General features: G+C 42.3%; 1 protein-coding gene across 3 annotated transcripts in view; it reads right to left on the bottom strand.

Moving 5' to 3' along the window:
- Positions 1-1123: 1123 nt before the first annotated feature.
- The window catches only part of inpp4aa (inositol polyphosphate-4-phosphatase type I Aa), a 43276-nt gene continuing 27171 nt past the window's right edge, over positions 1124-17228 (bottom strand). For 2 of the 3 annotated variants that reach the window (XM_029647102.2, XM_065017086.1), the window contains exons 10-24: positions 11712-11842; positions 9520-9624; positions 8514-8622; positions 7672-7858; positions 6928-7218; positions 6654-6804; positions 6064-6222; positions 5889-5927; positions 5600-5772; positions 4921-5044; positions 4419-4686; positions 3816-3913; positions 3593-3705; positions 3263-3417; positions 1124-2965 (exon numbers count right to left, since the gene is read on the bottom strand). In XM_029647102.2, the coding sequence (XP_029502962.2) occupies positions 2833-2965; positions 3263-3417; positions 3593-3705; positions 3816-3913; positions 4419-4686; positions 4921-5044; positions 5600-5772; positions 5889-5927; positions 6064-6222; positions 6654-6804; positions 6928-7218; positions 7672-7858; positions 8514-8622; positions 9520-9624; positions 11712-11842 (2236 nt within the window). In that variant the 3' untranslated portion in view covers positions 1124-2832. The remainder of the gene's footprint in view (positions 2966-3262; positions 3418-3592; positions 3706-3815; positions 3914-4418; positions 4687-4920; positions 5045-5599; positions 5773-5888; positions 5928-6063; positions 6223-6653; positions 6805-6927; positions 7219-7671; positions 7859-8513; positions 8623-9519; positions 9625-11711; positions 11843-17228) is intronic. The other variant, XM_029647180.2, reaches the window with a different exon arrangement.

The raw sequence follows: 17228 nt of genomic DNA, 5'->3' as shown, positions 1-17228 counted from the left end.
ACCAGCATGGCTACCACAGCCTTCTGCAGCGATACACCATCCCGTCTGGTTTGTGCTTAGTGGGACTATCATTCGTTTTTCAACAGGACAATGACCCAACACAGCTCCAGGCTGTGTAAGGCCTATTTGACCAAGAAAGGGGGTGATGGAATGCTGCATCATGACCTGGCCTCCACAATCACCCGACCTAAATCCAATTAAGATGGTTTGGGATGAGTTGGAAGGAAAAGCAGGCAACAAGTGCTCAGCATATGTGGGAACTCCTTCAAGACTGTTGGAAAAGCATTCCCTGGAATGAGTAGGTGTGTCCAAACTTTTGACCGGTACTGTATATATGGAAGGAAATTGAACCTCCAGCGAGAGCCAGCATGCTAGCAAGCCAGATACATTTCCGTCAGTAGCTATCCTTCTAAATGCGATGGTCACTGGATAAACTATGATGTGAACATTTTTGGCTGAAAACGAATTAGTAGCCAGTTGTTGTTGCCCATTGTGGAATCATATCTAAACCTCTGGTTCATGAAGGCTATGTCCCCATGAGCTCCCGAGTCTAGCTAACGTTAGCTAGCATCGCAAATTATAATTTTTATAGCTAGCTGAGTTGTTTTATAAGAAAATGGCTGATATGAATCAAACACTGTAGCTATCTAGCAAGGCCTCCTGGGTGACAATGCCATTGCTAGACCCGGGAGCTTTTGCAAATGCATTTGTGGTACAATTCCCATTTAGCATTTCTGGCACAAATCCCATTCAAGTCATGGGACCACTATAAGACATTTTCCCCCCATAATCGTCAAAACACCTATAAGTGACTTATTGAAGCTTCACAATCAATTTTAGATCGTTTCGGATTATTTGGACATGATACGCGAATAATGCTAAATCGGTCTCATGACTTGAATGCTAAAACGTTAGCATGTGGAAACAGTGCCAGGTAAACTAACCAAATCATCGATTGCTGTCATACCTTGTCCATAGACTGCTTACAGGGTAAGGAAACCAATGTGTCATTTTGTAATTTGGGTTAACTATCCCTTTAAAGGGGCCTTTTCAAGACAGTTTAGAACTGTGTGTGCGTGTGCATGCGTGCGTGCAGACAGACAGACGATAGAGACTCGAGGGATACTTTACAAGTGTCACACAGGAATTGGTGAAACAGTTTAATGCTCTCATTTTAACAGCTCAAGTTACTGAGGAGAGTTTATGAAAGCACATTTTACAGCAAAGCCTGTACCTATACAGATGCTCCTACTTGAAAGTGTGTGGTTCGATAACATTCATTACATACAAAGACAAAAAAAAAAAAAAGTAAAATTAAATGAGTAAAATTCTGGCAGCATTTTGGCTACTTTTTTCAGCAATTGTCAGTGCATCAGCATCAAGGATATTTAGCAAAATAACGTTTAAACAAATGTTTTGAATGTCTCTGTAATGGAGAATAAAATCTATAGGTAGACATGGAAACAGAAGCCAGTGAAAGGTTCACAATACAGTTGTAACGCAAAACACTGTCCATTTTAAACAGGCAGTGTACAAGTCCCTTATTTCCAAGAGTACAATAATAACGTGATGATTCTCTATCTACATGCATTCAGACACCTCCATTTCGCTCCGTTGGTTGTAACATGAACAAGCCGGTGTTGTGTTTTGGTCCTGTCGTGAAGTCAACCAGGAGCTCTTTTAATAAGAGACGAGGTGAACTCACAGAGAACAGCTGCGGACATGCAAAAGAGCAGGAACTTTCTTCATGTCTCCTATAACACTGTTCCTTTACTCTGTGCTAATATTCTAGTTTGGCTCAGTCTCTAGTCTGATGTACAGAAAATATGCCTACCATCTAGAACCTGGACCTGTATAAAAACAACTTCATGAATAGAGAGGGGTTGTGGGGGGGTACAAGATTTGGACAATATATTCATTTTCAGTTTAATAAAATCTACACGCATGTGAGCACAGAATTTAGTTGTGTTGTTTTTGGATTAAGTTAGCTGTGTGTAAAATCTATCCATGCTTGCATCTTATATAGTGGAGCATTGTACCATGCACTCAATGACAAAATATAACACTTTAAACAAACATGTAGTGGCAAGTGAAAGATGAACCTTGACCAATGTAACTGTATATGCCTCTCAGTGGACTACCAAGCCTTGCATACACAATATCTTTGCTGTAAAACTAAAACACAGGATACTGGCCCTCTACTTTACACGAACCCTGTCCATTAGATGTATTACCAAATAGAAAAGGGATAATAAAATAACATTAGATGGAATAGTCTTCATACATCAGAGATACAAGTATGTCTTTGTCTGATCTCTGTATATCATCAGTTCCCTGTGCTTGTTGTAGGAGTGGAGTGTGAGAGCAAGTAAGGTCTTGATGCACTGCATACAAAGGTTTTGTTCTTTTTAAATGTACTTGAGTTGAATTTTCTCTTTAAAGTTCCATGAGAGACAGTGGTTAGAACACAGGCCTTATGATAAGAGCTCACATTTTGGTTGAATGCATTCAGTTGTGCAACTGACGAGGTCTCCCCTTCCACTTTTCCTTTCTAAATAAAAACTAAAACAATTTGAAAAGCTGTTCTTAAGTTGTTGTTGTTGTATGTGTAGTGGTTGTCATGACATAACGGAGTGACAATCGCAAAAGAGAGTGAATTGCTATCAAACAATCTACCACAGATAACATTAAATCATCAACAGGGATGCAGCACTATATATAGGGGGTAGTTGCTTTTGTGATGTTGTTTTGCTTTTATGTTGTTGTTGATGTTATTTAGTCCATTTCCCCTTCTATTGGCTACTTTAAGAGATGGGCAGCTGGTCTGTCCAATCAGGTCTCTACTTTTCCATAGGTGCCCTCAGGTGGGCGGTACTGTTTTGGAAAGGCCTTCAGCTGGAGGGAGTTGAAGGCGTATTTACGACATCCTACATTCTTCATGGTGTTCTCTCGTCTGCAGCCCTCACTATTGGGAGGAGGAGATGAGAAGAGAGAGGAAGGGAGGGTAAAGTAGAGGAGAGAGAAGGAGAGGAGAGAAGGAAAAGGGAAGAGGAGGAGAGAGAAGGAGAGGGGAGGAGAGAAGAGAAAAGGAGAGGAGAAAAGAGGGGGTGATTGGTTAAAAGGTAAAAGGAGATGAGTTAGAGGGTATATGAAAATATGAAGTTATTATAAACATTGACATAATTCTTCCTTTCCTCAAATTTGACATGATAAACGCTACATATTGTCTCGTTTTGTTCAGGCAGTTGTGTGGCCAGCTGACCTGCGCATGCAGTCGAGGGCCTGGGAGAAGACCTGTGGGGCCAGTCCGTGCTCCTGCTGGAGGATGAGACACTGCTCCAGGGTTAGAGACATGGCTGTACGGTCTTTAGCACTCTTACAGCTGGTAAAACGCACTCCGTTCAGACGCCGACAAGCCTGGGGAGGGAGAGACAGGGAGAGAGAGAGAGAAAGAAGAGGGGGCAGAGGAAAATGGGTGAGGAGAGGAACGTAGAGAGTAGAGGAAGGAATGGGGAAGTATAGAGTGTTAGGCAGACGCGATAGAAGTGTATTGTGGAGAGAGAGAAAGAGAAGAAAGAGAGAATGTCTCTACCTCCGCTGCCTGCCACAGGATCTCTACGTTCTTGCTCTTCCTGGCGTTGATGTTCTGACTTAGCAGCTTTAGCAGCTCAGGCAGGCTGGTCTGACTACGGATACAAGGGAGGCCTGGAAAGAGAGAGGAGAGAGGAGTATCATTGCACTGACATACATTTTAAGAACCAGGTTGTTTACCATTTTATTAGGGGTTGAGGTTAAGATGAGGCTGTGTGACTCACAGTCCTCAGGTAGGACCTCTTTAAACTGGTCATAGTATGAGCTGAGTCGAGCCATATTCTCCATGTTAATCCCCTCCTGGAGAGACGTGTCTCCAAACCTATAGACACATAGATGGACAGATGGACAGACAGACAGATTGGATTTTTTTTCAGGGGGAATTGTACTGCTCATTAAGCAAAGCTACAACACATCAGAATTTCTTACAGTCTATAGGGAGTAGACCTAATGTTCTCACAGTCTCCATCATTGGCATCGTTGAGGAATTACCATAGCGTTTTTTACAATCATCTCTAGTTTGTAGTGGCAAATCTAATAAACACGCTTCGAAAACACACAATAACCAGATGCTCGTGATTATTCGAGGTAACCATCATCACTTATATGGTATTACCACAAATGTCAGCTGGCTGCTATTGCCATGGTAACACACCTCCTGACTACCCTCTCTCTTCCATTGCGCTGCTGTCCTCTCCTACCTCCATCTCTCCTCTTATCCCGTATCTCCTTCAATCCACTTATAACCTCTCCCACTCTTCTTTCCTCCCCTTTCCTCTCCTTGTCTCTCCTCATCTCTCCTCTTCTCTCCTCTCTCGTTTACTCACTTCTCGGCCAGCGTCTGTTGTTCATTGATTCCCACATTGAAGAGAACAGGCTGAACCCTCAGCAGCATTCCATTCTGGATCTCCCGCGGCAACGCATCAAACATCGCTGCTGGTAACGGAACCCTGACGTTGAAGCCATCCCGGTTCCCGGTGATGACAGGCAACATATCTGGGCCGAAGACCGAGGTTGCCTGGGTAACCTTAAAAGTGACGTTTCGCAGGTCCATCACACCAACACTCATGTCCTCCAACATGGCCAGCTCCTCCCCTTTAAGATTGAAGAGAGTAACGGGTAAGATTAGGTTTCAGTTGTCTATTTGAAAATCTATAAATAAAGTATAGAAAATGAGTAGGTTTCAAATCAACATATTTGTGTGTGTATTCTAAGTCATAAACACAAGAATATACACACACACACACACACACACACACACACACACACACACACACACACACACACACACACACACACACACACACACACACACAGTCAGCAGGTTACCGTAGGTGCTGAGCAGGCCCTCATACTGGACTAGCAGGCCGATGATGTGGAGCTGCCTGAGGAAGCCATTGTCATGGAGACAGTTCCTCAGCTTGATGATGAAACCACATATCAGAGCTGACAGCTACAAAAGGGGAAACACCATTACAACTATTCATCATCTATATAATCATCAATACAACTATTCTTCATCAATACAACTATTCGTCATCAATACAAGTATTCATCATCAATATAATCACCAATACAACTATTCATCATCTATATAATCCCCAATACAACTATTAATCATCAATAAAACTATTCATCATCAATATAATCACCAATACAACTATTCATCATCTATATAATCCCCAATACAACTATTCATCATCAATAAAACTATTCATCATCAATATAATCACCAATACAACTATTCATCATCTATATAATCACCAATACAAGTATTCATCATCTATACAACTATTAATGTCCGATGTAGAACATCATTCATACTAATATAATTGTGTGTGTGCGCGTGCACACGTATCTTTGTACATGTGTGTGAACGCATCTTTGTGTGCATTTGTGTGCATCTCTGTGCGTGTGTGTGTGTGTGTACGTGTGTGCGTGTGTGCGTGCATGTGCGTGCGCGCATGTGTGTGTGTGTGTGTGTGTGTGCGTGTGTGTGTAAACCCACCGTCTGGCAGAAGACCACATCTCTCCTGTACTGTAGCGTGAGGTTCATGGCAATGGTGGGAGCACTGTCCTGCATTAGGAGGAACACCATGGACTTCTTAGCCTTGTCACTCATCAGAGACACACACTCTGACAGGGTGGTCAGGAGGGGGTACAAGGCCTCACTCCATTCACCTGGTAGAGAAAGGAGAGAGGTTATACAGTATATCTATACACACACACACACACACACACACACACACACACACACACACACACACACACACACACACACATATTATTGTTCTTACCTGGGGAGGGCTTTTCCTTTTCTACATCTGGGCTGCTGTCTGAAGGGGAGATAATAATAACATATTTATTTTAAAGACAGAGTGATGTGTGCATTTGTGAATGCATGTCTGCTAGTTAAAGAATAATACAGAACAATATTACAATATGGAGGAGTCAAACTGGACATGAACCTACAGTGCTGTTGTCTTTCATGGTTTGACTGACATGTGATGGTCAGATTAGGGAATGATGACAATGAGGATGATGATGATGATGATGGAGGAAGAGAAGAAGAAGGAGATGAAGATGATGATTCTGGGTGTATCCAGAAGGCTTCTCTGTTTCCATGGATACCTCAAGGGATTCACACACATTCGCTTTTATCCCCTGACCCAATCAACCAACCAATCAAACAATTAAATAATACATTAATCAACCACTCAACCAGTCAACCAATTAAACAATACATTAATCAACCAATCAATCAATCAACCAACTAAACAATACATTCATCAACCAGTCAATAAATTAAACACTACATTAATCAACCAATCAACCAGTCAATCAATTAAACAATATATTAAAAAACCCAATTAACCAATCAATCAGTTTACCTATTTTACTTTAACAGCTGCCTCATTTCATTTCAGTGCATGCGTGTTTACCTTTCTTAGTAGTGGCATTGGTCTGCTGCGGCGTGTTTACCTTTCTTAGTAGTGGCATTGGTCTGCTGTGGCGTGTTTACCTTTCTTAGTAGTGGCATTGGTCTGCTGCGGCGTGTTTACCTTTCTTAGTAGTGGCATTGGTCTGCTGCTGAACGTCCAGGAACACATCCTCACTGCTGCTGTCACTCTGCATCCTGTCTTTGGCCAGCAGTCTGTCCACCCTCTGGATCACACAGTCCAGACTCTTATCCACATTCAACCATACCTTCTCCTGAAGGGGGGTTGAGAGCGACAGAAAGCGAGAGGGATGAAATACACTTTCTTTCTATATAAATTCTATACAATATTGTTGTTATTCTCAATTCTTAAACAAAATATATCAATGTCATCTTACCCAGTTCTCCTCGTGCCAGTCAGCTTGTAGGGAGGAGCGCTTGTCTCTCCCCCCCTCTCCTTCCTGGTATACGGAGTGGCGAGGGGAGATGGAGTGGCGAGAGGGGGAGGTAGAGTGGCGAGAGGGGGAAGTAGAGTGGCGAGAGGGAGAGCGGGATGGAGAGGGTGAAGGAGTGAGGGATGAGGGGGAAGGAGTGCCCTTCTGGGAAATGCATTCTGGACGGGCAGCAGAGAGGGCCAGGATGGCCAAGGACAGCAGCTTAGAGTCACAAACTGTCACCAACTGACGAGTCTGGAGAGGGGGAGAGAGATGGAGGAGAGACAGGGAGAGGATGAGAGAGATGGAAGAGTGACAGGGAGAGGGGAGAGATTGAAGAGAGACAGGGAGAGGAGGAGAGAGATGGAGGAGAGACAGGGAGAGGATGAGAGAGATGGAAGAGTGACAGGGAGAGGGGAGAGATTGAAGAGAGACAGGGAGAGGAGGATAGAGATGGAGGAGAGACAGGGAGAGGATGAGAGAGATGGAAGAGTGACAGGGAGAGGGGAGAGATTGAAGAGAGACAGGGAGAGGAGGATAGAGAGACAGGGAGAGGAGGAGACAAGGGATATATAATAGTGTGTATTAATACAGTGAAATACATATTGATTGTATAGATAGATACATGTTTCAATGCTTCTCTCCCCTCTGACTTCCCCCTCCCTCCTTCTCCCTCCCTGCCTGCCTCCCTCTCTACCCCTCTCATACCTTCTCAGAGAGGATGGCGAGGGTTCTCTCCAGAGCGTTTGCTGAGCGTTCCTTGGCAGCGCGGGACAAACGTTCGGTGTAGTAGCACACCTGGGTCTTCAAGGTGTTGATCTGACCAATCAGCTCCTTCGCTCTTACCACATCCTGAGGCAGGTAGGTTACTGGCTTAGAGCCAGACCCAGCACTGCTGGTAGGTGTGTGTTTATATGTGTGTGTGTGTGTGTGTGTGTGAGAGGGAGAGGGAGAGAAAGAAAGAGAGAGAGATAGAGAGAATGAGAGAGAGAGAGATCAGGGTGAAAATGTGCTGGTTTAAAACGATGTAATACAGAACACAAACAAACACATCCACTGATACTGCACACATAAACGGAGCAGGTGACAGATCTCACCATTCCTCCTCATATGCGCTGATCAGAAAGCAAGCAAAAAGGAGACATTTCAATCAAAGGTTAGAAATCTAAATGAATGATAACAATTAAATCATGAACTGATGTATCTATAGCAGGGTTTCCCAATTGACAGCCCCAACTGATTTTATTTGGTTCCCAAGTTTTCTAAGCAAATAAATATTAATACACATTTTCGGTGTTGGACATAAAAGACGGTAAAATCACCAGGAAATCAGCTCAGTTATTTAAATTTAGGAAATCTGTTCCCAAATATTCCCATGCATAAATAAAGAGGCATATGTGATCATATTCCAATATAATAAAAGTTTTAAAAAAATGTTTTTGTCAAATACTATATTTGTTTGAGCTTTTTGTGGTGAATTTGCAGTGTATAAATTATTCAAAATGCTGTTCCGGTCCCCCAACCATATGCTCAAGAAAATATGGTCTCACTGTTTCCTAGCCTCCTCAAACTTGTGGATGAGTTTCCGAAGACCACAGTGCTTAAAGCCTTGGTGGTGGGCTGCTGGGGCACCTATAGTCACTACGTCATAGGTCCTGTCTGGGAGAGGAGAGGAAGGGAGATGGAGAGGAAGATGGAGGGAGGAAGTGAGAGGAGGGAGAGGAGAGATGGGAGACAGGGAGGCGGAGGGAGAGGAGAGGAAGTTGAAGGGGTAGAGAGCACTTTTAGACAGATATAAACATGCTTGCTGTGGAGAATTACATTGAACCAGATGGATATAATGATGGATATAAAGGACATAGAGACTGACAGATATATGACTGGCCACTCCCTCATAGCCTGGTTCCTCTCTAGGTTTCTTCCTAGGTTTAGGCCTTTCTAGGGAGTTTTTCCTAGCCACCGTGCTTCTACACCTGCATTGCTTGCTGTTTGGGGTGTTAGGCTGGGTTTCTGTACAGCACTTTGAGATATCAGCTGATGTACGAAGGGCTATATAAATACATTTGATTTTAAATTTGATTTGATATAAGGTTCCCTACCATAGAGACTGATAGATATATAAGGTTCCCCACCATAGAGATTTATAGATATAACAGGTCCCTACCATAGAGTTTGATAGATATGACAGGTCCCCTACCATAGAGACTGATAGATATGACAGGTCCCCTACCATAGAGTCTGATAGATATGACAGGTCCCCTACCATAGAGTCTGATAGATATGACAGGTCCCCTACCATAGAGACTGATAGATATAACAGGTCCCTACCATAGAGTCTGATAGATAAAACAGGTCCCTACCATAGAGACTGATAGATATGACAGGTCCCCTACCATAGAGTCTGATAGATATAACAGGTCCCCTACCATAGAGTCTGATAGATATGACAGGTCCCCTACCATAGAGACTGATAGATATAACAGGTCCCTACCATAGAGTCTGATAGATAAAACAGGTCCCTACCATAGAGACTGATAGATATAACAGGTCCCCTACCATAGCCAGACTCTCCTTGTACTCTCATCCTCTGGACGTGCAGGTTAGTGGGGATGAACTCCAGCTTCTTCTCTGCTTTCAGAGTACTGGACTTAAAGGAGGGACCTGGAAGAGGAGTAGGATGGATATGTTATGATGATGCCAACTATTGTACTTTTGCATGTTGCTGATGGTCTCTTTCTGATTGTTACTGACGCATTAGTGATATTAAATATTATATTATAGTGCTAACAGTGCTAATGTAGCAGGTTTCTGATATATCTGTAGTGACATGTTGTAGCATGTCATTGCATAGCCCTATAAATTGTATGCGAAATTCATTATATTTTAAATAAACTTTAAAATTTGGACATTGTCTTTTTTATTTATGTTATGAATATGTTAGATGACCAAATGTAAAAGTTCATATAAAATAACCATAAATTTGGCATGCCATTTATAGGGCTAATCATTGCAGTCAGTGGCGACCCGTCATTCAGGGCAGGTTGGGCAAAGGCAACTCCAAAATGCAGGTGTTTCAGCCTATCTCAGTGCTTTCTGTAGTGGTGGGGCCAGCCAGCAGAAAATACGGAGTGTTGCACCGTGATTGGCTCAGTGTTCTGTCACTCATGGGGAAACTACATCACCGCCAAGTCAAGGGGAGAGCTAGAATATTCTAGCCCCTTGGGTGATGCCATAGAGTTACATTAGAAGTGCCCATCCAAGAAGGCATAGGGTCAATGGCCACAGATAAAATGACGTCAAATCACTTCATATGTACAATAGCTTTGATTGGGCTGATCATGTTAACATCATACTTTCAGAATCTTAGCTAGCAGTCATCATCATGAATCAAGTCAATCTGCTGGCAAATCCTTTTTAATCCTTGTAATATGAATATAAATAATGAAGATAAAACGTATCTGTGCTCATCGGCCATTGGACATAAACATTACACAACAAGTTGGGATTCGCAAATTCAACAATGAGTGGTTTGGAAGGAATCAGTGACAGTGGCTAACTGCAAAAATTGCAAAGCAATCACTAGCCTGCTATTCAGTGGAGTGGCTGTGTGGTCCCAAATCTGGGATTAAGGGTCTCTTTTCCAAGTTTAAAATGATAAACATTCAACATTGGCCATGCTGTCAATGAAGCATGATTTGCGCTGCGCTCAAAACAACTGTTATCTCGTACTGCGAAAATGTGACTTCAGTGAGTTTAAGACAACTGGGAAGTTGGAAATAAACGAGCTCTGACTGGGAAAATACATTTTAAATTCGGAATTGTAAATCCGGCCTCTTTCTAGAGCTACGACCTAAAGATCAATGACGTCATCATGTTTTTTTTTCAACCTTGTTTTTTTCTCTCGAGTTCCCAGTTGTTTTGAAAGCACCATAAATCCAGAGAATGCCAGACTTTGATGACAACATTTTCCCACGAAGGACCACTGCGCCACCTTCCTGTTCAAGTGAGCACATCACAAGGTGAGTCCAAAAATGTCTTGTACTGTATTCTACTGCATAAATGATGTAATATACCAGGGAGATATGTATACTGTAGCTAATAAAGTAATACAAAGTGTATGTTGTGTAGTAAACTGTTAGTAGCCCATGTGCCTCACCCTAATAATTTCATATATTTACGCCTCTTAATTTCCCCTACTGTTCTGACTTGGTGGTGCATATGTAGCCTATAACCTGTTTTAGAGAAATGTAATCATCGAATATTGTAAGAGCTTTCATTGTCTGCTAAAATGCCCCCTTTATTTATCCTACAGTTCTGACTTGTTGTACAGGGAGAATAATGTAAGAACAGCCCATGTTTTGAATTCTGTTGGTGTACATTTCAAAAGTGCTGAACAAATAGTTATATTGACTACGTCCGTCCTAGCTCGCTCATTAATGTCTTTATCGAAATAAGGGATTGCCTCTTATCCGCTTGTGCTATAATTTGTACATCTTAATTGTCATTAAAAACCAAATTTGTCAGCCATATCAGCTATGTTTTTTAAAAGGCAGTAAATGAGGCTGAATTAACTGTTTCACTGAGACAAGGCTCCCCCCAAGATTTACATGCTAAAATCGCCACTGATTGCGGTGTTGTTAACACTTATACTAACAACACTGATATTAGTAATATGTTTTAAAATGTTTAGGTGCAGTCTAGCAGGATTGGTATGTATTCTGGTATGTTCTATAAAGTATGGCGCTAACCTTTATATTCGTGTAGGTCGCCGATGGTCTCCTGGTAGGTGAGGATGATGGTCTGGTACTGAGCAATAATCTCCCTCCTCAGGTTTTCCCAACATGGAGACAGCTCCCCCAACTCCTCCAGTTCACACACCCTACACACACACACACACACACACACACACACACACACACACACACACACACACACACACACACACACACACACACACACACACACACACACACACACACACACACACACACACACAAAATAGTACACTGCAAAAGTAAAAATACTCAAAACACCATTATTGTGTAATGAAACCATATAAAGTAATGCACCTAACCTGAGATCTGGTGTTTGGAGGGTGTTTGAATGTAGACCCAATGTAAGTGTTCTGATACACAGAAATTGTTTTAAAACAATATTGTCACGCCCTGACCTTAGTAGTCTTTGTTTCTTTATTATTTTGGTTAGGTCAGGGTGTGACAAGGGTGATTTATGTGTTTTCCTCTTGTCTAGGGGTTTTGTATGTTTATGGGGGTGTTCACCAGTCTCAATGTTATGTATGTCTATGGTTGCCTAGATTGGTTCTCAATTAGAGGCAGCTGTTTATCGTTGTCTCTGATTGGAAACCATATTTAGGCAGCGCCATATTCCTTAGGTTCTCTGTGGGTTATTGTATATGCCTAGTTGCCTGTGTCTGCACTATTATATTATAGCGTCGCATTCGTTTTGTTGTTTTTGTAAGTTTGTTTAGTGTTTTCTTCATAAAATAAGTATGTACACACATGCGCCTTGGTCTCCTCCATATAACGAACGTGACAAATATAAGTACAGTCGTGACCAAAAGTTTTGAGAATGACACAAATATACATTTTCACAAAGTCTGCTGCCTCAGTGTCTTTAGATATTTTTGTCAGATGTTACTATGGAATACTGAAGTATAATTACAAGTATTTCATAAGTGTCAAAGGCTTTTATTGACAATTGCATTAAGTTGATGCAAGTATTTGCAGTATTGACCCTTCTTTTTCAAGACCTCTGCAATCCGCTGCTATCAATTAACTTCTGGGCCACATCCTGACTGATGGCAACCCATTATTGCATAATTGATGCTTGGAGTTTGTCAGAATTTGTGGGTTTTTGTTTGTCCACCCGCCTCTTGAGGATTCACCACAAGTTCTCAATGGGATTAAGGTCTGAAGAGTTTCCTGGCCATAGACCCAAAATATTGATATTTTGTTCCCCAAGCCACTCAGTTATAACTTTTGCCCTATGGCAAGGTGCTCCATCATGCTGGAAAAGGCTTTGTTTGACACCAAACTGTTCCTGGATGGTTGGGAGTTGCTCTCGGAGGATGTGTTGGTACCATTCTTTATTCATGGCTGTGTTCTCAGGCAAGATTGTGAGTGAGCCCACTCCCTTGGCTAAGAAGCAACCCCACACATGAATGGTCTCAGGATGCTTTACTTTTGGCATGACACAGGACTGACTGATGGTAGCGCTCACCTTGTCTTCTCTGGACAAGCTTTTTCCCGGATGCCCCAAACAATCGGAAAGTTGGATTCATCAGAGAAAATGACTTTACCCCAGTCCTCATTAGTCCAATCCCTGTACATTTTGCAAAATATCAGTCTGTCACATGTTTTTCCTGGAGAGAAGTGGCTTCTTTGCTGCCCTTCTTGACACCAGGCCATCCTACAAAAGTCTTTGCCTCACTGTGCGTGCAGCTGCACTCACACCTGCCTGCTGCCATTCCTGAGCAAGCTCTGTACTGGTGGTGCCCCGATCCCGCAGCTGAATCAACTTTAGGAGACGGTCTTGGCGCTTGCTGGACTTTCTTGGGCGCCCTGAAGCCTTCTTCACAACAATTGAACCGATCTCCTTGAAGTTCTTGTGGATCTGATAAATGGTTGATTTAGGTGCAATCTTACTGGCAGCAATATCCTTGCCTGTGAAGCCCTTTTTGTGCAAAGCAATGATGGCGGCACGTGTTTTCCTGCAGGTAACCATGGTTGACAGAGGAAGAACAATGATTCCAAGCATCACCTCCTTTTGAAGCTTCCAGTCTGTTATTCGAACTCAATCAGCATGACAGAGTGATCTCCAGCCTTGTCCACGTCAACACACACACCTGTGTTAACGAGAGAATCACTAACATGATGTCAGCTGGTCCTTTTGTGGCAGGGCTGAAATGCAGTGGAAATGTTTTTTGGGGAATCAGTTAATTTGCATGGCAAAGAGGGACTTTGCAAATAATTGCAATTCTTCTGATCACTCTTCATAACATTCTGGAGTATATGCAAATTGTCATCATACAAACTGAGGCAGCAGACTTTGTGAAATTTTACATTTGTTTCATTCTCAAAGCTTTTGGCCATGACTGTCCTCTCAAAAACCCAAAGTGGTTCTTCAATCTGAATATTGGTGTTTTTAAGAGAATGTTGTGAAAACACTTTTTGGGGTTTCAGTGCATGTCAAAGGGAGCATCAAAACACTAAATGAACATGTACAGTACCAGTCAAATGTTTCAACACACCTACTGATTCAAGGGTTTTTCTATATTTTACTATTTTCTATATTGTGTAATAATAGTGAAGACATCAAAACTATGACATAACACATGTAATATCCCCAAAAAGTGTTAAACAAATCAAAATATATTTTATATTTGAGATTCTTCAAAGTAGCCACCCGTTGCCTTGATGACAGCTTTGCACACTCTTGGCATTCTCTCAACCAGCTTCATGAGGTAGTCACACGGAATGCATTTCAATTAACAGGTGGCCCTTGTTAAAAGTTCATTTGTGGAATTTCTTTCCTTCTTAATGAATGTGAGCCAATCAGTTGTGCTGTGATAAGGTAGGAGTGGTATACAGAATATTGCCCTGATTGGTAAAAGACAGAGTCCATATTATGGCAAGAACAGCTCAAACAAGCAAAGAGAAATGACAGCACATCATTACTTTAAGCCATGAAGGTCAGTCAATATGGAACATTTCAAGAACTTTGTTTCTTCAAGTGCAGTAGCAAAAACCATGAAGCGCTATGATGAAACTGGCTCTCATGAGGACCGCCACAGGAAAGGAAGATGCAGAGTTACCGCTGCTGCAGAGGGTAAGTTCATTAGTTAACTGCACCTCAGATTGCAGCCCAAATAAATGCTTCACAGAGTTCAAGTAAGAGATCTCACATCTCAACATCAACTGATCAGAGAAGACTAAAGGACACCAATAAGAAGAAGAGACTTGCTTGGGCCAAGAAACAACGGTGGGAATCTGTATTTTGGTCTGATGAGTCCAAATGTTTGGTTCCAACCGCTGTGTCTTTGTGAGACTTAGTGTAGATGAACGGATGATCTCTGCATGTGTGGTTCCCACCGTGAAGCACGGAGGAGGAAGTGTTATGGTGTAGGGGTGCTTTGCTGGTGATACTGTCAGTGATTTGTTTAGAATTCAAGGGACACTTAACCAGCATGGCTACCACAGCATTCTGCAGCGATACACCATCAAAACTGGTTTGAGCTTGTTTTTCATTTGTTTTCCAAGAGGACAATGACCCAAAACACACCTCCAGCCTGTGTAAGGGCTATTTGACCAAGGAGAGTGACGGAGTGCTGCATTGGATGACCTGGCCTCCACAATCACCCGACCTCAACTCAATTGAGATGGTTTGGGATGAGTGGGATGGCAGAGTGAAGGAAAAGCCGCCAAAAAGTTCTCAGCATATGTGGGAACTTCTTCAAAACTGTTGGAAAAGCCTTCCTCATGAAACTGGTTGAGAGAATGCCAAGAGTGTGCAAAGCTGTCATCAATGTAAAGGGGGCTAATTTGAAGAATCTCAAATCTGTCACGAACCTCGCTGAAGAGGGTGCCTCTTCCTGTTCGGGCGGGGCTCGGCGGTCGTCGTCACCGGCCTATTAGCTGCCATCGATTCTTTTTCCGTTTGTGTTTGTTATTGGTTAATTGGGTACACCTGTTTTGTATTAGGGTTTGTTTGTAGGGTATTTAAGGGCACTAGGCCTGCTGGGTATTTTGTGCAGGCTTGTTGATTGTTACTCTGTGTTTGATGGTGTATTGCTTTTCGTGTTCTTTATTTATCCGGTCTATTTTTGTCCTGTTGTTTTTGGACTGGCAACTTATACACCTTGTGTGTTGGCGTCATTCATTTTGGTTGCACCAGTGAATAAATTTTTGATAAACGACAGAACCCTGCTCTCTGCGCCTGATTCCACCCACCACTCATAGTTTATCGTAACAAAATCTCCAATATATTTTGATTTGTTGATTTGTTTTGGGTTACTACATGATTCCATATGTGTTATTCCATAGTTTTTACAATGTAGAAAATAGTAAAAATAAAGAAAAGCCCTTGAATGAGTAGGTGTGTCCAAACTTTTGACTGGTACTGTATATGCTCCCAGTCCCTGGCAAGGTGTTGCTAAACTCTTTATTAAGTGGTGTAATAATAATGTAAAAATGGAGCTGGAGGGGATGGCTGCAGTTTTACGGGCTCCTAACTACTTTGCTATTTTGTTTGTTTTTCCGCATTGTTTGTAACTTATTTTGTACATAAAGTTGCTGCTACCGTCTGTTATGACCGAAAAGAGCTTCTGGACATCAGAACAGCAATTACTCACCATCCAACTGGAGGAAGATTTTTTCTTTAATGAGTCAGACGGGAAGAATATACTGCTTTCCGGAGAACAGGCCCAAATCCCCATTATTAGCGCGAAGAAAAGGCAGAGATACCAAGGAAAAGGGTTGGGGTGCCTTGTTAGGATTCGTAGGAGAGTGAGTAATTCACCATTACCATCTGTTCTATTGGCCAACCTGCAATCACTGGAAAACAAACTCGATGATCTACGGTCGAGACTATCTTACCAATGGGACATTAAACACTGTAATATCTTGTGTTTCACAGAGTCGTGGCTGAACAATGACATGGATAATATAGAGCTGGCTGGGTTTTCTGTGCATTGGGAGAACAGAGAAGCTACATCTGGTAAGACGAGGGGCTGTGGTGTGTATTTGTCAATAACTACTAGTGGGCGATGTCTAATATTAAAGAAGTCTCTAGGTATTGCTTGTCTGAGGTAGAGTACCTCATGATAAGCTGTAGACCACACTATCTACCAAGAGAGTCTCATCTATATTATTCGTAGCCATCACTTACCACCACAAACCGATCCTGGCACTGAGACCACATTCAACGAGCTATATAAGGCCATAAGCGAACAAGAACATTCTCATCCAGCAGCGGCGCTCCTAGTGGCTGGGGACTGGAATACTGGAAACTTAAATCCATTTTACCACATTTCTACCAGCATGTCACATGTGCAAACAGAGGGGGAAAAAAACTAGACCACCTTTACTCCACACACAGAGACGCATACAAAGCTCTCCTTCGCCCTCCATTTGGCAAATCTGACCATAATTATATCCTCCTGATTCCTGCTTACAAGCAAAAACTAAAGCAGGAAGTACCAGTGACTCGCTCAATACGGAAGTGGTAAGATGACACGGATGCTACAC

This window comes from Oncorhynchus nerka, linkage group LG1 (assembly GCF_034236695.1).
Source record: "Oncorhynchus nerka isolate Pitt River linkage group LG1, Oner_Uvic_2.0, whole genome shotgun sequence".
Classification (NCBI taxonomy): Eukaryota; Metazoa; Chordata; class Actinopteri; order Salmoniformes; family Salmonidae; genus Oncorhynchus; species Oncorhynchus nerka.
This window is presented reverse-complemented; position numbering and strand designations above follow the sequence as displayed.